The sequence below is a fragment of the Melopsittacus undulatus genome, chromosome 4 (assembly GCF_012275295.1).
Source record: "Melopsittacus undulatus isolate bMelUnd1 chromosome 4, bMelUnd1.mat.Z, whole genome shotgun sequence".
Taxonomy (NCBI): Eukaryota; Metazoa; Chordata; class Aves; order Psittaciformes; family Psittaculidae; genus Melopsittacus; species Melopsittacus undulatus.
Genome location: NC_047530.1, coordinates 5,962,524 through 5,982,846, shown reverse-complemented (window position 1 = coordinate 5,982,846; position 20,323 = coordinate 5,962,524). Strand labels below are relative to the sequence as shown.

The window sequence follows — 20,323 nt, the reverse complement described above, 5'->3', positions numbered from 1 at the left end:
TGCTATGAGGTCTCCACGCAGCCTTCTCTTCTCCAGGCTGAACAGCCCCCAGCTTTCTCAGCCTGTCTTCATACAGGAGGTGCTCCAGTCCCCTGATGATCCTCGTGGCCTCCTCTGGACTTGTTCCAACAGTTCCATGTCCTTTTTCTGTTGAGGACACCAGAACTGTACACAATACAGTTGGCAACTTAATGAAAATATGATAAATAAATATTAAACAGTGAGGCAATGGGCAATCCCTCATATAGAGGTGGTCTGAACATTCAGTTAGGACTTACCGGTAGAGTAGAAACAAAGACAGTAGTTGAAAGGCAAAGAGATGTAAGCCAATAGAGGTCCTTGAAACAGGTTTAAGGACAGGAAAGGAAAACAAATTATAAATGTCATATAAAAATCCAAGAACAAAAGTCACAAAATGTGGAAAAAGTCATTAAATAGGGGATCTAGCAAAGAAGGGGAGGATGCTAATGAGAGCTAAAGGTGCAGAGATAGCACTCATGCTTGGTGCATCTCAAGTTACTTTGATGTTCTCTTTCACTACAGAAAAAGACAATAATAAGCTGTATAACTAAAATGGTCAGTGCTCGGAGATGGAACATAATTTGCATAAATCCAAGAATAAGCCCATGTGTCTCAATGAAATTCACGGGAATGGTAATCAGGGGTTTATGTAATGCCTGAAAGACAGCTAAGAAGTCCACAAGATGGGTAGTTTAATCTTTGGAAGTCATTAAGTTACTCTGTTGTCCCTCAGAAACATATGAACATGTTGTGAGGCTTCCACAGAGTTCTTGTACCTGTTCATATATGTGCAACTGCAGACTAAGTAATTGGAATATAAGTAATTTGAATATAATATTTGGATATAAGGAAGAAATTCTTTACTGTAAAGGTTGTGAGGCACAGAAATGGGTTGCCCAAGGAAGGTGTGAATACTCCATCCCTGGCAGTGTTCAAGGCCAGGTTGGACAGAGCCTTGGGTGATATGGTTTAGTGTGAGGTGTCCCTGCCCATGGCAGGGAGGTTGGAACTGGATGATCTTAAGGTCCTTTCCAACTGTAAGTATTCTATGATTCTATGAAATAACCGTAGGCATTGTGTAATTTCCTCTTAGTAACAGATTGTGTGAAGAGAAATACAGTGGAACAAGAGAGGGAAATACCAGAGACTTAACCTTTCTGATGACATTATCCTCCTGTCCCATCTGCAAATAGAAGTGAAGGCCAAAATGAGTGACCTCCAAACCTCTGTAAAGTCTGTGGGATTAAAAGTTCAACACCAAGATACTTAAGATTGTGAAAACCAATATGAAGTAAAGGACAAGAATAATTTTTGAGACTGACCTAAAACTCTTTACCATTTCAGGAACTTGAGCAGAATTGTACTTCTGACATCTAATAGATAGAGATAGAAGTATTAGAACCATATGTACGAACATGAGATATGCCATTGTAACCCTGATGCTGATCAGGAAATGCAGCAGCCTTGTCCTGCAAACCATCCTATGAATTAACTCCAGTGTAAAGGCTTTCCAGGCATATCTGAGCATAATGTGAAGATTTACCAAGACATGCTGGTTGTAATCTTTATGAACAGCTGACACAGAAAATCTATAATACCTGACATATGGAAAAATACCTGTGCTATGAACTGTGCAGAAGGACATGTCAGATGTCAGCATGGCTGGAATTGAATGGACTTAAAAGAGAGATGGCTAATAGGGAGGAGATACCCAAATAACATTGGCAAGCATTTGGCTGGAATGTGTAAAGTGAGACACAATGGAGTTTACCAAAGGTGTTTTCAGAAAACACCCAGTGACAAAATGAAGATCTGTCAGAATAATATAGGAAAAACTGAGAGCTACCGCACAACACCATCTGAAATGTGAGGCTGTAGTGAAAGCCCTGTGTTCCAGATGGAAGAATAAGGTTTAATAAATGAATTATCAGTATGACTGTGCTTCAGTTTTAGGAATGGGGAAATGCTCTTCATTGAAGAAATGAAGAAGAAATGAAGGCTTTGGGGTTCCAAATGTTCACAGGGCTTGTGCAGTGTGCTCCATGCCTGCTTATTGCCCCTAACACCACCAAATTGCTGTCTTCTGTCTTGACAGTTTCCCTAAGTGTTCCAGTTACAGTCATTGCTTATTGAGTCTGCTTTTTGTAGGGTCATAGTTTCAACACTGGTTTTCTGTCACTATTTGATTGCTGAACCATTATTCCTTATCCTTGTGCATGAGTGTAGCAAGGAATAGAGGTAAGAGAACTGGAGGTGAATTCTGTGTGTTTGGGAAATAGTGGGTTTGTGTGAACCCTACTGGTTCTTGTCAGGAATAGGGCAGTCAGCTCCAAACATCGTGCTTCCCTCACATGTGTGGGTTTTCTTTCCTTTTTCCCTCTTTTTCCTTGGTACTGTTCGTTTGGTAGAAAATCCCCCCCTGAAGCGGAAGAAGGGCCCAGCGCCGAAGATGCTGGGCAATGAAGTGTGCAGTGTGTGTGGGGACAAGGCCTCTGGCTTCCACTACAACGTGCTGAGCTGTGAAGGCTGCAAGGGCTTCTTCCGCCGCAGCATCATCAAGGGTGCACAGTACGTCTGCAAGAACGGTGGCAAGTGCGAGATGGACATGTACATGCGGCGCAAGTGCCAGAAGTGCCGGCTGCGCAAGTGCCAGGAGGCAGGAATGCGGGAGCAGTGTGAGTGTGGGAAGTGGTGGTGGTAGGAGCACAGTGGCGTTGGGGCAGGAGGTGGGTGAGCATGGGCCGGGGATGAAAAGAAGGGGGCAATGTGAGTGCTTGGGGGTCACATGTGGGCTGGAATGCACATGGAAATCACTGAGCTTATAGCAAGAATCATAGAATAGTTAGGGTTGGAAAGGACCTGAAGATCATCAAGTTCCAACCCCCCTGCCATGGGCAGGGACACCTCACACTAAACCACTGGGAAACCCATTCCAGTGCCTCACCACCCTTACAGTAAAGAACTTCCTCCTTATATCCAGTCTAAACTTCCCCTGTTTAAGTTTGAACCCATTACCCCTTGTCTTATCACTACAGTCCCTAATGAAGAGTCCCTCTCCAGCATCCCTACAGCCCCCCCTTCAGATACTGGAAGGCTGCTCTGAGGTCTCCATGCAGCCTTCTCCAGGCTGCACAGCCCCAACTTTCTCAGCCTGTCTTCATACAGGAGGTGCTCCAGTCCCTGATCATCCTCATGGCCTCCTCTGGACTTGTTCCAACAGTTCCATGTCCTTTTTATGTTGAGGACACCTGAATCACGTGGAGAGTTGAGGCTGTTGGTGGAACACCACCAGTGTGCTGAGAGCCCCAGTCCTGCTGTATGCCTTGTAAGAATGTGTGGAACATGACATCAGAGGAGAGAGATGTGCAACCAAGATTTAAGTATTCTTCAGTATGCTGTCAACTGTATCGGTAAACTCGGGCTTCTGTCTGTCTTGTGATTGGGACTGCAAAGTTGCTCAATGAGCTCTTTGAACAAGCACTTCCCTTTGCCTCATGCTGTGAGCTTGTGACAGAGGTCAAGGGCAGCACCACAGCACTGCAGCTGTGTTTGTGCAGGCCTGATCTCGTTGCTCCCTTTAGTGAACTTTGCTGTTTTTCTCACATGAACCATAAAGCTGCTGTTTCTGAATATTCAAAAACATTCCTCTTGCGTAGCTCTCTTCAGCCAAGGCATCTGGGTTTCATCCCTTTGTTGACCAAGGCTGACCAAGTGGATGCTTGGTTAACATTAAATCCGCATGAAGTCTCCTCTGACATCCAGCACCCAAACAGTGAGGAACAGAGGGTATTTGGGAAACATCTTATAAAAATAGCTCTGCAAAAAGTGAGTCCTGCTGAGCTGCAAGGCTGCTTATCCACCTTGGTAACCTTCTGTTGCAGGTAGATAGTTGAGACCCTCATTTCTTATTGTCTTATGTTGAAGACAGCTCTGGAAAATTAGGCCAAAAGGGATCTTTGAGTTATTATTGAGTGCTCAGCAATTCTTGTCGACACTGTAATCCCACTGCAAATTCATCTTGTTAATCTTGACAGAAACTAAGGGCTTTTTCCTCCAGCTGTTTCACTTGGAAGCTCATTCCAGAACTTCCCTCTACTAATCGTTGGAAACATTCTTCTGATTCCCAGGCTGAAGTTATTCATGGCCAGTTTATTGTTCTTAAGCCAGTGTGAGCAATGAGGTTAAATAGTTCCTTTATGGCAGACCAAGTAACTTAGATGCTCTGAATTTAGCATGCTGTAGAAGCTTGCACGTAGGCAGTTTTTGGGATTCAGTAATATCTGGTAACTTGTTACTCAGCTCTAAATTCTTTGTGCATCTGAATCCCAAGATGAGGGGCTGTAATCACTTGGATCATTACTTTCCTTCTTAAACTAACATGGTGACTAGCATTCTCTTATTTTACAGGTCCCACTTAATCTGGTAATTGTATTGGATATTCTTGGCTGTTAGAATTGGCACTTCTGTGTGTGTGCATACCTGTGTGTACATCTTCCCTGTTGGAAGTCAGGGATAAAGGTTGCTGCCAGCTTGAATGTGCCATGTTTGTCCATCTTTCCCTCCAGTCCTGTGGACTGGACTGTCCATTTCAGAATGCTGTCTCACGATAGATCTTCATTTCTTGTCTTCCTGTTTAATGTAATTCTTTTAAGAAGTGCATGTTGAAGTGCATGAAGAAGTGCAAACTTGTTCAGTTTTGGGGCCTGCCTTAATTTTTAGCTTTGTTCCTGAAGATGTGTGGCGGTTCATTTGTTGTTTTTTATCCCAATCAGTCCATTTTCTTCTTTTTGTTTATTCATCACTAACAGGATGGTTTTCTTGAAGATAGTCCTTGAATCCAGGTCTGTCTGGCAGTTTCCTGTCTTTTTTGAGTGCAGCTTCCAGCTACTTCTGGCAGCTTTGACTTAAAGAAACAACCTCCTCTACATTCAAAATGGTGAATTCTTCCGTTAACTCACTTGCAGGCTGTTAACAGGTTTTTATATTGAGATTAGCTAATGAGCAGTTGGTGCAATCAGATTTTCACAACACATGCCTCTGAATTGTTTTATTCCTAACAATGATAGCAGAGTGCCTTATTACTGTGCTTACTGAATGACATATCATAACTGACTTATAGCCCTACTGAAGGCCTTGCGGTCCTTGGTATGTTTTATGCCAAGCTATTCTTTCATTATCATCTTGCAGTGTGTTACTACTCTACAGTTTGTTGCAGATAGGCTGTGTAAAAAATTGCTCTTTTGCTCTTGGACTCCATCCAGTACTGACTGTGACTCCTCAAGAGGAAGATTAAATGACACAAGTTGTTAATTTAGCAATATCGGGAAAAGATGCAACAGCAGGATAATATAAAATCCAATGGGCACACCATGGCATGTCAAGAGAGCACCTGTTGGAATCTGTTAGAACATGACATTTTGGTGAATTGCTTAATGGGAAAAGTCACTGTTATCTTTCTGAGATTATGAAGGGAGCTTCTGTCCTTTGTGAACACTTTGCAGGACAGTTGGGTGAAATGAAAGGCAATGGAACAACCTGAAGTGGGGAAAAGAGGGAGAAACAAATGAGCAGTATCACTGTCTGTGTTGTGTATGCTCACATGCACCAGATACAGGCAGCTGTGATCTCTGCCTCTCCATCCACAGCATGTTATGCTGCATTCAGTGTGGTTTCCAGTGTGCTTGTATGTCCTAATTGATCTCTGGCTGTTCCTTCTTTAGATGTTCTGTCTGAAGAACAGATCCGACTGAAGAAAATGAAGAAGCAGGAAGATGATCAGGCTCGGACAGTGGTGGTGCGTCCAAACCCTCCGAATCCGCCAAGCCCTTCCCACAAGCTGACCCCTGAACAGTTGAGCATGATAAAGAAGCTTGTGGCTGCTCAGCAGCAGTGCAACCAGCGCTCATTCACTGACAGGCTCAAAGTGACGGTAAAAACTCTAACAGTGTTCCCAAAATCAGAAAAAGTTTGGGGAGTTGGGTTTGTGGGTAAATTATGTGGGAGAACAGATACACTTTAGGTATTGCATCTATGTGCTGAAGTTCCGTGAAGAATAGCAAAGGATGATGATGTTTCAGTGTGTCTCATTTTCTTTGTTCACTTCATCTTCTCATCTTTCTGCCCTGGCTCCATCTTTCACATACACCTTCTCTTCCCATTCCCACAGCCATGGCCCCAAATTCCAGACCCTAATAACCGTGAAGCAAGGCAGCAGCGTTTTGCTCATTTCACAGAACTTGCAATTATCTCTGTGCAAGAGATTGTGGACTTTGCCAAGCAACTACCTGGCTTCCTGGAGCTCACTAGGGAAGATCAGATCGCTTTATTGAAGACGTCTACCATAGAGGTGAGAGTTTGGCTCCTCCACAATACGCAGTAGCAGAGAGAAAAGAATCTGGACTATTCACGTGGTTCCATCCCATTCTGGGGGATGGCAGGCTGAAGGACCTCAGCTGTGGGACCATTACTGCAATGCCTGGCTATAGGGCCATGGAGGAGAATGAGGCAAGAGCCTTGGTAGTGGTAAGCAGGTTTTTCCCCTTCCTTGAAGCTGATACCACAAAGGATGCAGTAGAATTTGGTTTTGGGTTTTGATTGGTTGGTTATTTATTTCCTCCAGAGATGATCTGACACTCCACAAATTAGATATTGTAACGTTCTTCCCTGTTTTCAAATCAAGTAAATCTGTTTCTGGTTTCAGGTGATGTTGTTGGAGACATCTCGGCGCTACAATCCGGAGATTGAGAGCATCACCTTTCTTAAGGACCTGAGCTATAATCGGGATGACTTCGCCAAAGCAGGTGGTGCATCAGACAGGTGTTTCTTCCTTCCCTGTGTCTTGTGTTCTTTCATCTTTTCTGTTTTAATGTGAGCTGCTGGAAATAGTATGTGAGACATTAAAACTGAAGCCAGGCGAGAGGTTGAGAACAGGACCAGACTAATAGCCCCACAAACCCTTGTTTTGCCTTTAACATGTGATACTAGCTTAGTTCATGTCTCTTTCTTTAGGTGTAAGCTTTCTATGGGAAAATTGGACTCTTATGGCACTAAAATCTTTCATTTAGCACCTAGGGCTAGCAACTGGTGCAAGCTTCCTTGCTCGTAGAGATCTGATGTGGACATGTAGTCTTAAAGCCATATCAGGTAACAGTAAATCAAACCCCAGTCTTCTCTCCTTTGCAAGTACATCATTTGCTTATCTGGATGCATGCTTTGAATGGTGATGTTAGTGTGATTACATTTCAGTTGATCTGAAGTCTATACTGTGCACTGAAGAGCCCTGCAGAGTGCTTTAGTCATGTCAGCAGCTCAGTATGTGGAGGTCTGTGGTGATGTCATTTCTGAAGTCTCTTTTTCCATGAGCAATGAGTGTGTGTAATTTCCAGTGGAGTAACAGAAAGTGTGTATCCAGCACTTCTGGAAATGAAACTTTGGTTGTCTTTCATGGGACTTTGGTTCCTTGGATAACTGTCTAACCACTTACACTTGAGATGGGTTTTATATACAAATTTCCTCTTTGATGGTCTTCCTGATAGCCTTTTCTTCAGATTATTAGGAAGGCAAAAAGCAAGCAGACAGAAATATTCTCTGCATCTTGTGCATTGATGTAGTTGTGCTGCAGAAAATTAGAAACTTGGATGCTTTTTGGAGGGAAAGGCCTAAAGTTTTCAGCATGATTGTATAGGACAGAGATCTGATTTGACAGTGGCTTCTGTATGTTACAACAGTAATATCAGTGCATTTCTGGCTGTCTGCCTTTATCAAGAGGTGATTGGAAGCTTAAGTCAGGCTCTGCCTCAGCTCTCCCAGCTTTCTGAGCTGAAGGAAATGGCATAGTTCAGACTTCTTGGAACTATATATTTTCAGCTCACACGAACTTCACATGAGCTTTAATCCTGGAGTATGGGATTAAAGCTCTGAAAAGCAAGAGGGTTTGAAGGGAGTGATGGTGTGAGAGTGGAAAGCGTAGATGTACTTGTGGGTTTCTGACTTTCTGATAGACTTACCTGATAGCTGGTTTTGTGTTCCTTTAGCTGTTGCCTGGTAGTGTGCTGTGAGGCATTTAAGGCTTTAAGAGAAACCAGAAATAGTGTCATTTTACAGTTAGAGCCTGACTCCTCACCTACTGTTGTTGGTGCTCACCTGTGGTAGTGGGATGTAAAGGGAGATTTCCACCACACTTGGAATCTAACATTAGAGTTTTTCCCTGCCTTCCTGTCCTCCCCACTCCCTGGCATATGGCAGTGGGTTTCTGGCAGCTTATTCCATGAGGGAAACCATTGCCTCACATTGTTCCCTTCTGTTTGCTGCAGGTCTGCAGTTTGAGTTCATTAACCCCATCTTTGAGTTCTCAAAGGGAATGAATGAGCTACAGCTGAACGATGCCGAATATGCACTTTTAATCGCCATCAACATTTTCTCTGCAGGTAAAAAGCCAAGGAGATCTGAAGAGCTGAAGCAGTGAGTCAGAGGGCAAAGAAATTAGAGTTTAGGAAGGTCATAAGCTGAAGAGGAGTAATAGAGGGTATGTAAGGTCTAGTGATAAAGGGAGTGTGTTACTACTTCTGCTTAGGGTATTCATTGTATTATGAATTTTCTAGTTCCACCTCCAAAGGAAATCCATCTCCAAAGGAAATAAGATTCCCCACTGCTGGAAAAGTGTATATTAAAATCAGGTGATATTTATTTTCCTCATTTAGAAACTGCTATTTCACTGTGCCGTTAATGTACTCTGCACACTTGTCTGAATCGGGTCACACAGCAGGAGTGACATCTAGTGGCACCTTCTCATCTTCACTGGGGCAGGAACGTGAGAGCAAACACTGGTGCTGTGTGGTCCCTCTAACCCTTCACCTCTCTAGGAGTCAGATCAGACTCCACATGTGTCATCACTGAGAAAGAGCAGTTACAGAAAATGCACATAGGTGCTGCAGTCATGAAGGACTCTCCCACTGTGCTGGGTGAATTCTAGATGAGGTTTTTGGGGAGAAACTGTACTGAGGGACTGGGGTTAGGCAGTGATGCTGAGTTCAGTGAAGTTGCCTGAGGCCACCTACTTAATTGTAACGTGCTTTTTGGCAGACCGACCGAATGTGCAGGACCAGTCCCTGGTGGAGAGGCTGCAGCACACCTATGTGGAAGCCCTTCATTCTTACATTTGTATCAACAGACCAAATGTAAGTGCCTGATCAGAATATCTCCAGCGATGATGCAAACTAATTTTGTGTTTATGCAGGCACAGTTCCTGTGGTACTGTCTGTAACAGGTCTTTTGCTGTCTGTGCTGTTACATTCTTCCCTTCTGTAGCTGTTTGATAGCAGATGTAAATGCAGGCTTTGTGAACTCTCACAGCCTTCCGTCGTATAGCATATTACATAGTTTAGCCAGCATGGAAAGTCTGCAGTTTCAGGATATGGTGTAGTAATCTGTGTCAGGGGAGATCTTGGAACAGCTTTGAGTGCCTAAGGGGGGCTTACAAGAAATCTGGAGAGGGAATTTTTACAAGTGCAGGTAGTGACAGGACAAGGAGGAATGGCTTTAACCTGACAGAGGAGAGATTGAGATTAGATACTGGGAAAAACTCTTCCCTGTGAGGGTGCTGAGGCACTGGCACAGGTTGACCAGAGGTGTGGCTGCCCCATCCCTGGCAGTGTTCAAGGCCAGGTTGGAACAATCTCATTTAGTGAGAGATGTCTGGGCCCATTGGCAGGGGGTTGGAACTGCATGATCTTTAAGCTCCCTTCCAGCTCAAACCATTCTATCTCATGATTTGTGTTCTTTCAGACTGTCATCTCCTGGATCATGCTGGGTTTAGAGGAAGTCAGGATTGTGGTTACAGTGCATCATGTGGTGTGGTGATTTTATTTATCTTTTAATCAAGTTTTAGTATGACTTTGCTAACAGCTGCCCATTTGTCTGCCTCTGCAGGACCGCCTGATGTTTCCACGGATGTTAATGAAGCTGGTCAGTCTTCGGACACTGAGCAGTGTCCACTCAGAACAGGTGTTTGCCCTTCGGCTGCAGGACAAGAAACTCCCTCCCCTGCTCTCAGAAATCTGGGATGTGCATGAGTGACTGCATGCTCCCAGGGCACTGACGTGCTGACATAATGCCATCTCCCAGCCTTTGCTAATGAGAAGCCAGCTTTCCCTCTCCAAAGCACTGAACTCTGGGCTCAGCAGTGCAGGGAGTGATGAGCCTGGGGTTTCAGTGTTGTCATGAGACTATTCAGGAGGCAGCTGGGGTAGATCAGATTGGGGGGGTTGGTTTTAATGTAGTGCCCATACCCCAAAGGAATGACACGAAACATCTGGATATGGTAGAAATGAAGACCTTACCCCATCATACACCTCTTCCTTCTGAGTCCTTCTCTTCTCTAAGCATGTCTTGAGGGTTTGCCCATTGATACTCTCCTTTCTCTTGTTGATTAAGAAAATGCATTTGCAGGAACTTGCCAAACCCTCTCTCTTGAGAGTAACCCAGCTCAAAAGGCTTCTGCAGGGTCCCCAGTGTACCTGGATCTGAGGAGCTCAGGGAAGTCAATGTGGATGTTCTAGGGGTTTCACTGGGTTTCCTATAAATAAAATCTCTCGTATGTGCTGCCCTTTACAATTCCAAGAGAAGTAGCTTGTTATTTCTGTATTATGAGACTTCATCTCTAGAGCTGCCCTTTCATTCTGGCCCTCCTTTGGAAAAAGGATTCCTCTAATATGTAGTGCCCTTCATCTAACAGGGAGGTCCTCTGGATAGGGAACGTTTGTACACCAGAAGGATGTCAGGCATAAAGTAGTGGATTATTTTTTTACTGTAATACATGACAGTTTTATCTCATGGTGGTTCTCAGCCAGTTCACTCTACCTTTGAGTTGCTAACAGCTGGAAAACTTTAACTCAGAACAAATCAGGGCATAGATTTTATCTTTAGGGGTGGAATAGAAGAAAGATAGGTGGGAAGGACTGGTACCTAGGCAAGGTAGGTGTGGTGGAAGGATCTTTAAAACTTCCAAGAATTTGGAGCATGGTATGTGTTCCAAGGTAGGTGTGAAGATGTATCGGCCAAGGAGAGAGGACACACTGCATTTGGTGAAATATGTGGGCATTGCGTAAACTGGGGGCTGCACAACTTCCAGATCATGGGCTGCAAGAATATTGGGTGTAAACAGATCTGTCTTCTTGCTTTTGCCAAAGTCTTTCCAAGGTACTTGCTCAAGGTTTTAGTGATGGTCATGGGACGTGAAGGTCCCTCCTGTATGAGGAGTGCCAACTGCTTTAGAAGGACACTTGGGTCTTGTATGTCTTGTATCCTTTCTTCACTCTGGGCACTGTGAGATCCACACTGGATTTATGTCCCAAGTTCATAAGTATCCACATCCATAAGTATTCTAGGATTTACACCAATATTTTGTTTGCCAGAAGAGAAATAATACTCTTGTAAAACCCGTTCCTTTTCTAAGAAACAACACCTTACGGCTGATCTCAGAGATGTAACCTTTAGTATCCTGGTAGCTTGGTCTCATGAGTCTTCTCTGTGATAGGGGTCTATGTTTGCTTGCCCGGTGAGCATCCCAAGAGCCGAGGTTCACATGGCTCATTTTTTGTTTGTTTGTTTGTTTTTTGGTTGGTTTACTATTTTTTTTGGCTGTGTATCTGAGCGCTATGCCCGTGGTGAGGGTATTGTGTCCATTTTGCACTTGAGGTTGGTCCCCTGCCACTGGCCTTCACTCTGCACCTTTGTAAAGCATTTGTAACAATCTGTAAAATAATCTGTTGTTTTTTATAACTCGTTGCAATTGCAAAAATTCTTGTTTAAATCTGTATTTTTAACTAATCTGTTTGAGAAATGTTAATGTTTATATAAAAGAATAAAGCCTAATACAGGATTTTGACATTCGCTGATGTGCTGTCATTTGTCTGGAGGAGGATGGAATAAGTTCTTGATGTAACAAGCTCAAAGCTGATAAACTGAATATATATAGGTTGGGGAGAAGCTGTAAGTGGTGGAAAAGAAGCAGCAGTGCAACCCCAGGCAGTTTCTTTAGGTCTCTGAGATTTTATCTCCCTATGCCCTGTGTTGTGTATGTCTGTGTAGGAGCCCAGTGTACCCCTGGCTGTTGAGTGGATTTCAGTGAGATCCTGTAGCTGATAACCTGGCATGAGTACATCAGAAATTATTAGCACAGGAGAACAGAAGTAGCTATCCACATGCATTACCTCGAAGGGAAGAGCAGAAGGGGGGAAGCAGAGAGCTGTCCAGCATCAGCTGCTTTCCAGGCGCTTGGCACGCAACGGGGATTGTGGATTCAGCAAAGCTCCACATCACCGGCTGTTCTGCTGAAGCCTCTGCATTACTCCAGAGTATAAAATTTAAATTTTAAACTACTCCACTAGAGGAAGAGGGAACGGGGAATAGGCTTACAGGAGGCTGCAGTGGGGTATGAAGTGGGGAGTAATGAGCAGAGCTTGAGGGCTCAAGGCAGCCGTGGGTGGATTAGAGGGCAGCTGGACCCTGCGCAGAGGATTTGCTAACGAATGAGGCTGTCAGCAGTGAAAAGAAGCAGTGGCAAGGAAGCTGCAGCTTCATTTTTAGCTTCATTTTGAGCAGCATCTCTTTAAGAAGGAAAAGTGCATGTACATTTGAGGGGCTCACAGGATACAACCCGTGACATTGCTGTTTGATGGCAGTGGTGAAAGTGGGGATTTTCTTGAGCTCTGGCTTCTCTTACCCTTCTCATTGTCATGTAATCAAATATAAACTCCTTGTCTACACACTCACATTCTCTTTCATTGTAAGTGCAAATCAGCACAGAATTATTCTTTTTGTTATATAGCAGCTTCCGGGGTTAGCCCAGGCAGCTCAAATAAGCAGGTTTAGTGGAAGAACCTCCTTGGAGAGCAGTGGTCCTTTGTACTTTTCTATTTGCAAAATGCTACTTAGGCTTGAGACTCAGTCCTACTGCTCTAAGGCTCCATACCCTTACCTGTTTCAAATCACTGCTGTTAACTTGGCCACTGGAGAAATCATGGATGCTTGAACTCCAACGTCGGTGGTGTTCTCTGTTGGCTGTGTCCTCACACAACGGCTGTGTTTACTCATGAACTATTCAGATCAACAGGGGAAGAAAAGATGGGTGTACTTCTAAAATCTCGATTCCTTTACAATGGGAAGAGTATTCATGTGGAATATCAAATCACGTATTTTAGTGTTTTGCACTTTAAATGTTTTGTGTTTTTTTTAAACCCATTCTGATAGCTGTGATAATTTTGGTCTCATTTTGGGTTTATTTTAGTGTTTTTTGTTAGTAAATTATTTGGTTGCACAGTGTGCTGGTTCATAGGAGCAGGGAAAGAATTAAACCCCCCCTCCCGCCATGTATCTCAAGCTTTTAATAACCAAATTCTCATTTAATTGTATAAAGCCAGTAGCAAATTGAGAATGTGGATATGGTAACGGATATGAAGCAAGTAAAAGGGTGAGAGCACACAGCGCTTTCCTTGGTGTAAGAGTGTTTCTTACCCATGTGGCCATTGCTGGCCCTGCTTGTCTGCAGCCAGGCTTTGCTGTGGGGAACGGCTGAGGGACCTGAGGGGTGGGCTTAGTCTGGAGAAGGCTCAGGGGGGACCTCATCGCTCTCTACAATTGCCTGAAAGGAGGCTGTAGGGAGGTGGGGTTGGTCTCTTCTCCCAAGTAACAAGTGATGGGATGAGAGGAAACAGCCTCAAGCCGTGCCAGGGGAAGTTTAGGTTGGGTATCAGGAGAAAATTGTGCACTGAAACAGTGTTCAAGCATTGGAACAAGCTTCTCAGGCCAGTGATGGAGTCACCGTCCCTGGAAGAGTTTACGCACCGTGTAGATGACCCCTCAGTGACATGGTTTAGTGGTGGCTCTGGCGGCGCTGAGGTAAAGATTGGACTCGATGATCTTCATGTTCTTTTCCAACCTGGTTGATTCTGTAATTCTATCATTTCCCTACTGCTCGCCAAGAAGGACTTTAACGCAGTAATTTAACGCTCCGTATGGCCGGCATGTCACAGGTAACCTACACACAGCGCATCTCCGGAGCCACTCTCCTTGCCCGCCATCTTGCCCGCCCCACAGCGCTCCTTAAGCCGCAGCGCTCCCCTGCGGGAGGCTGGCGAACGTGCCTTCACCTTTCCTTCCCTCCCCACCGTCGGTACGAGTGGTTCGCTCCGCTCTTCCCTCCCTCCCTGCGGGAGGCAGTGGTGCCTTCCGCTCCTGGCGCTCGATGCGGAACTGGCCGGGCGGCGCAGAGCGGCCGGGGGCGGCGGCAGGTGAGCGGGGACGGGGACCGGAGCCGGAGCCGGAGCCGGGCTGGGTCGGGTCATCACGCAAGCGGCGTGCACACATATGCCAAGAGCGGGGTCGGGCACGGCAGCGCGGAGCCCGCCCAGTCGGCTGTGCCTGAGGTGGTCCGCGCACGGACAGCTGTGCTACGGTCCCCCTGCCCGCCCGCCCCACGCTTCCCCGCAGCCTCCCGGCGCTGTGGTGATGCTCGGGTACGGCGAGCTCTTACGCAAGGTCACTGCGGGAGGAGGCAGAGGTGCGGGGAGGGAGCGGGGCCGCCCGAGCTCTTGCTCCATCCTCCCGGGGCCGTGGGGCTCCGGTGGCGGTGGAGCGGTCCCCGGCTGGCAGCGGGGAGCAGCCCCTCATGGGGGGGGGGTGTTTTGCGGGTTGCGCCGCGGCCCCCCGCACGGGTAATGGCGGTGTGGTCGGCTTGGAGGGGGCTCGGCCGGCGGCGGTGAGAGGGCACAGTGGGCCCGGGCCTCCCGCTGGCTTCTCATTGCTCCATGCCGGGAGGAAGCGGGCAGGGCAGGTAGAACGGAGACTAAGGGCGGAACGGGTGCCCCCTCTTCCCGCTTTGAAGAGGTGGGGTGTGCAGCGTTGGGAAGGGATTGCTGCAGTGATGTGACTGGAAAGGTGGTTTTACTCCTTGGTTTGTAAACAGAAGATCTTGTTACTCCCCGAGACAATAGAATAGGAAATCGACTTTATACTAGTCAGTTTCTTAGCCTGTAAATCAATAACGTTTTCCCCTCAGAAACGGGTGTCACCACCTTGCTGTGGTGCTCAGGTTTATTTTCAGGCAGAGAAAGCTTGGTCTGTATTACTGTTTGTGTGCAGTCACGATAAAGAAGCACTTAGAGAAATGATAAGCCTTGGAGGAAACTGGTTTGTTGGCTTTCTTCTTTCTCTTTTCTCCCTGAACTTGCCCATATAACACACTGTTGTTGGACATGCACAAAATAACGTGCATGATAAATTCTTAGCCCCATGGAGATGGGGTTAGGACTTGTGAATCTGGCAATCCGTTCTGCTTGCCCTAGGCAAGCCAGCCATTTTCTCTGTGTTCAGTGTAACTCTGGGTCAGCATTTCTGTTGGTGTGCTCTCAAGTGTCCTTGCTGTGTGCTTTGCAGCATCACTTATCTGCAAAAAGGATGTTACTGATAGACAGAAGCAAGGGGAAGGAAGACGTGTTGTGGTGTCCTGAGGGTCACATAACTAAAGCAAAGGCGTCCAAATATAGGTTATTTGTGAAGTGTCTCCATTTTTGGGCTTCATACTGCTTGAACCTTGGGAACTGTTTTGGACAGGCACGTAAAATACTTGCTGTTTTCAGCACTAGTGGAAACCTGCAATCTTGACACATAAGAGAGAGCAACTTTGACATCTAATATAGCTAAAATGCAGGGTTTGCAAGATCTAATCTGGCCATCCATTCATAGTGTGTTATGTAATACTGAACTGATCTATCATTTCAGCTATAAAATAGTTGTTTTGCTTTACTGTTGTACCATTAGAAAATGCATAGCTCTTGGACCCAGTTTAATATACCCTGGAATTATACACTCATGAATCATCTTACTGTGTATTTAATAAAATGCAGAATCATCAACCAGCCTTTAAAGCGCTTTTGTTTGAAAAGTAATAGTCTTGTTAGCACTAAAAGATCTTGTACATGCCTATGTAGTGGTGCTGCAGTCGTATCACAAGTTTGGAGTTTGGTGTTTTTACCAAATGAGAGCTTTCTTTAAGCTTCAGAGTTCTATTGCATGTCCTGCTGAACCTAGGACACTGCCTTAGCTTCCACACAGGAAAAACAGTTCTAGATTTACTGGATGAGCAAAAAGGAAAATAACAACCACACTGGAAGCATGTTGTCCATATAAAATGTGTAATATGGCCAAGATATATTTTCATTCTGTATGGGTTATATGCCAGAGTGATGGATGGTGAAGAACCAAAGGCTGTGTAGCAACTGGCAAAAAAGTAGGTGTTCTGGTTTAAAGTTTTTGTGGAAAAAACACAGTAGATATTTTAAAGGCCAAACCTCTTCTTCAGCCTTGATACCATCTTGTGGCTCTTCTGAAAGCAGAGAGGGGGTGTATGTGATGAAGTCCGAATTTGGTCTCTTTCAGAAGGATTTTGGAGATGGAGAAAAAAAGGTTTGAGGATTTTTACCACTAAGCCTTGCCAACCTATTAGCCAAATTAGCTTTGTACTTTTAGAGTACAAGGAGTGATGGTTCAGCAGAAATAGCAAAGGCATCAGTGCATCTGATCTTACTGAAACACTTGCTTGTGTCATTTCCCTAAATTAAATGAATGTTGTCTTGATTTTATCTGGCGTGGGGTGAGGGGCACAGAGGTTCATCATTTATAGCTTTTTCTCCTATCATCTCAAGACATATCAAATATTCCAGTTAGGTATAGACAGGACATACTAGACATACCTTTGGCAAGATGTTCAGTTTGGTCTGCTCAGTATCTGTTGCAATGAGTCATTTGAAAACACAAATACTTATGCCAATTTCTAGTATTAAATTAGCAAGTTGCAAGTACTTCTGAATTTGCAGAGAACAAATCTCTTCCCAGTTTTTGATGTAGAGCACTTGAGCTGATAGATTTCCTCTGATACTTCTTCCCAGATACATTTGTTAGAGAAATTACTTTCTTTTTTGGGGGGGGAAGAAATACTGTTAGAGATTTAGTGTATGAGAATGAATAACAGGAGTTATTATGTAAAATTCAGTGTCTTGGCTCACATCTCACACTATAGTTTTTTATCTAGGTTGGTAGTGCCATCCTGCTCACAAGGTGGAAATGGATACTTTTGTATTAAAACCAATTGCAGAGTTGAATGTTTCACTTACTTTCCATGAGGAAGGAATTGGAGCCAGGCAATGCATATGTTACAACCCAGATTAATTCCTGCAATTCTCCTTTGGCCCTATTGTGCCAGCATTTAAGATGTACTGCATTACATTTCTGGGCAGCCCCTCAGTGGAAAGGCTTTGACGTAGTTATTTAATGCACTAGTAGAAAATACAGAATGCAGCTACTGATTAGGGATTAGCAGCAATGAGGAAAGGATTTAGAAACAAGAATGAAGCAGCTTGATATGCAAGATGAATATCATTTCCCCAGCTGAAACAATCTCCATCTAGCTCAAGGTATAAATTTTCATGAAGGAAAAGCATCGTCGGTGACCTAAACAAGGTGCAAAGTGAAATACAAATGAGCAGCTTGGGGCATCCATTAAAAGGGAATGTTTTTTAGTGTGATAATCTGTGGAACAATTGTTACATTTCTTTTGATGATGGAAGGGTTTGCTGCTTTTCTTTCTCCACCTCAGGAGCTATGAAAAACTGTTAGGATGACCTCCTGTTCACTCTCTGTAACCCAGCCTGTATAACTCAGCTGGTCTTTGCTCTCCTGTCTGAGCTAGAAAATAATTCTAGAGCCATTAGATTTTCTGTTACTGAGGCCTTTAAACCTCTCATGACCACATGGAAATTACTGTTGATGGTTGAGGGACATGCTCCTGATTTGTCTTTTGTAACATAGAATAGCCAACTGAAACACCAAACCCAGCAAATTGGGTTGAAAGAAATGACCCACATACTGCCAGGAGCTCTGAAATCTCTTTATAGCAGCCTCTCCAAAGGCTTTGCCTTTTGGTGCCCAGAAACCGTGGAATTATGAGAGGTTGCATTTACTTTTCATCACTGCTACTCGTAGGACCCTTGCAGTCATTTAAAAGTAGGAAGTGCTGCTTGCATGTGCCTAAATTACCTATGCTGAGGCAGTTCCCATGCAGTGGCATTGTGGTTAAATGAGAGACTTGTGTTTCCAGGTCCCTGTGAGAAATAATGCATCAGCAGAGCAGGGAGGAACAAAGTTCCATGGTTTTCTGTTTCTCCCACAGCCTTGAATATTTCACAGCAGCGCAAAAAAGGGTTGATCATGATGTTGCCTTTGATGTGTTCTGTAATGTTTGTCAGAGCTCTCCTTTTTGTTTTGGTTGTAGTTAATTTCCAGACAGCTCTCCTAGGCCCTATTTGTGATAATCAGGAAAGTAACCTTGTTATTTTTACACAGGGGACAAAGAGACCCAAATTGACAGTGATCTATCTGATGACTTCCAGGAACTGTGTCTGTCTTATGAGCAGAGCAGCCTTTATTGTCATAGAATTGTAGAATGGTTTGGGCTGGAAGGGACCTTAGAGCTCATCCAGTTCCAAACCCCCTGACACTGGCAGGGACACCTTCTACTAGAACAAGTTGCTCCAACCTGGTCTTAAACATTGCCAGGGATGAGGCAGCCAGAGCTTCTGTGGGTGCCCTGTGTCACTGTCTCACCACCCTTACAGGGAAGAATTTCTTCCTAATGTCTAATCTAAATCTCCCCTCTGTCAGTTTGATTTTCTTAATCTATTCCTTTGTCACATAGAATCACAGAATGGTTTGGGTTGGAAAGGACCTTTAAACATCTGCGAGTTCAGTACCATGGTTGTGTCCTGCTTCCCTTTATATTGTAACTGAATTTGCCACTGTCAGTAGCAATGCCTGATCTTCTTGCCCATAGCTTTGACAGCAGCTTCCCTGGATCTCTTCTTGCCTGGGTATCTTGTACTTGCTCTGGAAAGGCCGTTCTGGCAGGGGATGGGGAGTCCTGCCTCTGCCTGTTTGCATCTCATCAGATAGCAGGAGGGGAGGAGTGCTTTTTGTGGTAAAGATGATGAAGAATCAAACCTGGTATTCACCAGAACTGTGTCATGCATGAATACTGAGCTGCTTTGCTGCTTGATCCGTTTCCACTACATAGTGGTTAAACTGTGCTCTGCTGGAGCTGGGCTGGGCATGCTCATTCTGTCATCTAGGCAACCTAATTCTCTCATTCGCCTTCAGACATAACCATCAGGTGTTGTGTTTCCCTCCTCCCTTTGCCGTGGTGACTGCAGATGTCTAGAAGGTCCTCTTGGGACCCGTTCTGTCCCTGGGAGTTGCTTGAGGTGTTTCCTATCCCTTCTCTGCTCTCAGCTTGCTTCCCCCGATGTTTATGTGTGAGTGAGTCTGCCAAAAGCGTGCTTCTCACATCCTAGAGCTCTAGCAGAGAGAAAGTGGGCTTTACTCTTTGATTTCCTTTCAGTTTTGACCAGCTGATACTATGATTTATCACCAGAATTAAAAGTGGGGTTGGTTTGAGAGTAGAAGCTTCTGGTATTCCACAGTGTTGATGAAGGCAAGAGGGAGGTGTGTGGAGGCAAGGAATAACAAGGCAGGTGGCACATGTGGGGAGATAGGATCAGTGTTTCTAAGATGAGGCAAAACCGATGCGAGGCTCTGAGTACCAGTTCTGTGATGCTATCAACAGCCAAATAACTGGATTATTTTAAATACTTCTCTTTATTTTCTGGTTCTCATTATCCTGAGCAATATTTCAGTGTTTCCTCACTGGTTGTGAGTCTCCTCCTTTTCTGCCTTATAAATGACTGGAATTTATTGTTGGGATCCCAGTGAACCTGCCATTAGTCCCTTTGTAGCCCATCTTCAGCAGTACTCTGTTCAGCTCTGGGGCCCCTGATACAAGAGGGACGTGGAGCTGCTCAGAAGAGTCCAGAGGAGGCCACAAGGGCTGGAACACCTCTGCTATGGAGCCAGGCTGAGGGAGCTGGGCTTATTCAGCCTGTAGGAGAGAAGGCTCCAGGGATACCTCAGAGCAGCTCCAGTGGCTAAAGGGGCCGACAAGAAATCTGGAGAGGGGCTTTTTACAAGGGACTGTAGGGACAGGACAAGGGGGAATGGCTTTAACCTGACAGGGGGGAGATTTAGATTAGACATTGTGAAGAAATCCTTCCCTGTGAGGGTGCTGGCACAGGGTGCCCAGAGAAGCTGTGGCTGCTCCATCCCTGGCAGTGTTCAAGGCCAGGTTGGACACAGGGGCTTGGAGCAGCTGCTCTAGTGGAAGGTGTCCCTGCCCTTGGCAGGGGTTGGAACTGGATGA

General features: G+C 45.0%; 2 protein-coding genes across 4 annotated transcripts in view; both read left to right on the top strand.

Moving 5' to 3' along the window:
• The window catches only part of NR1H3 (nuclear receptor subfamily 1 group H member 3), a 30,399-nt gene extending 19,447 nt beyond the window's left edge, over positions 1 to 10,952 (top strand). For all 3 annotated transcript variants that reach the window (XM_034062069.1, XM_034062070.1, XM_034062071.1), the window contains exons 3-9: positions 2,430 to 2,696; positions 5,742 to 5,950; positions 6,188 to 6,367; positions 6,722 to 6,821; positions 8,334 to 8,447; positions 9,103 to 9,197; positions 9,949 to 10,952. In XM_034062069.1, coding sequence (XP_033917960.1) covers positions 2,430 to 2,696; positions 5,742 to 5,950; positions 6,188 to 6,367; positions 6,722 to 6,821; positions 8,334 to 8,447; positions 9,103 to 9,197; positions 9,949 to 10,095 — 1,112 coding nt within the window. In that variant the 3' untranslated portion in view covers positions 10,096 to 10,952. The remainder of the gene's footprint in view (positions 1 to 2,429; positions 2,697 to 5,741; positions 5,951 to 6,187; positions 6,368 to 6,721; positions 6,822 to 8,333; positions 8,448 to 9,102; positions 9,198 to 9,948) is intronic.
• A 3,326-nt stretch (positions 10,953 to 14,278) lies between these two features.
• Positions 14,279 to 20,323, top strand: part of MADD (MAP kinase activating death domain) — a 70,911-nt gene continuing 64,866 nt past the window's right edge. Inside the window, exon 1 of the mRNA XM_034062627.1 lies at positions 14,279 to 14,309. The gene's annotated coding sequence lies outside the window, so the exon portion shown is untranslated. The remainder of the gene's footprint in view (positions 14,310 to 20,323) is intronic.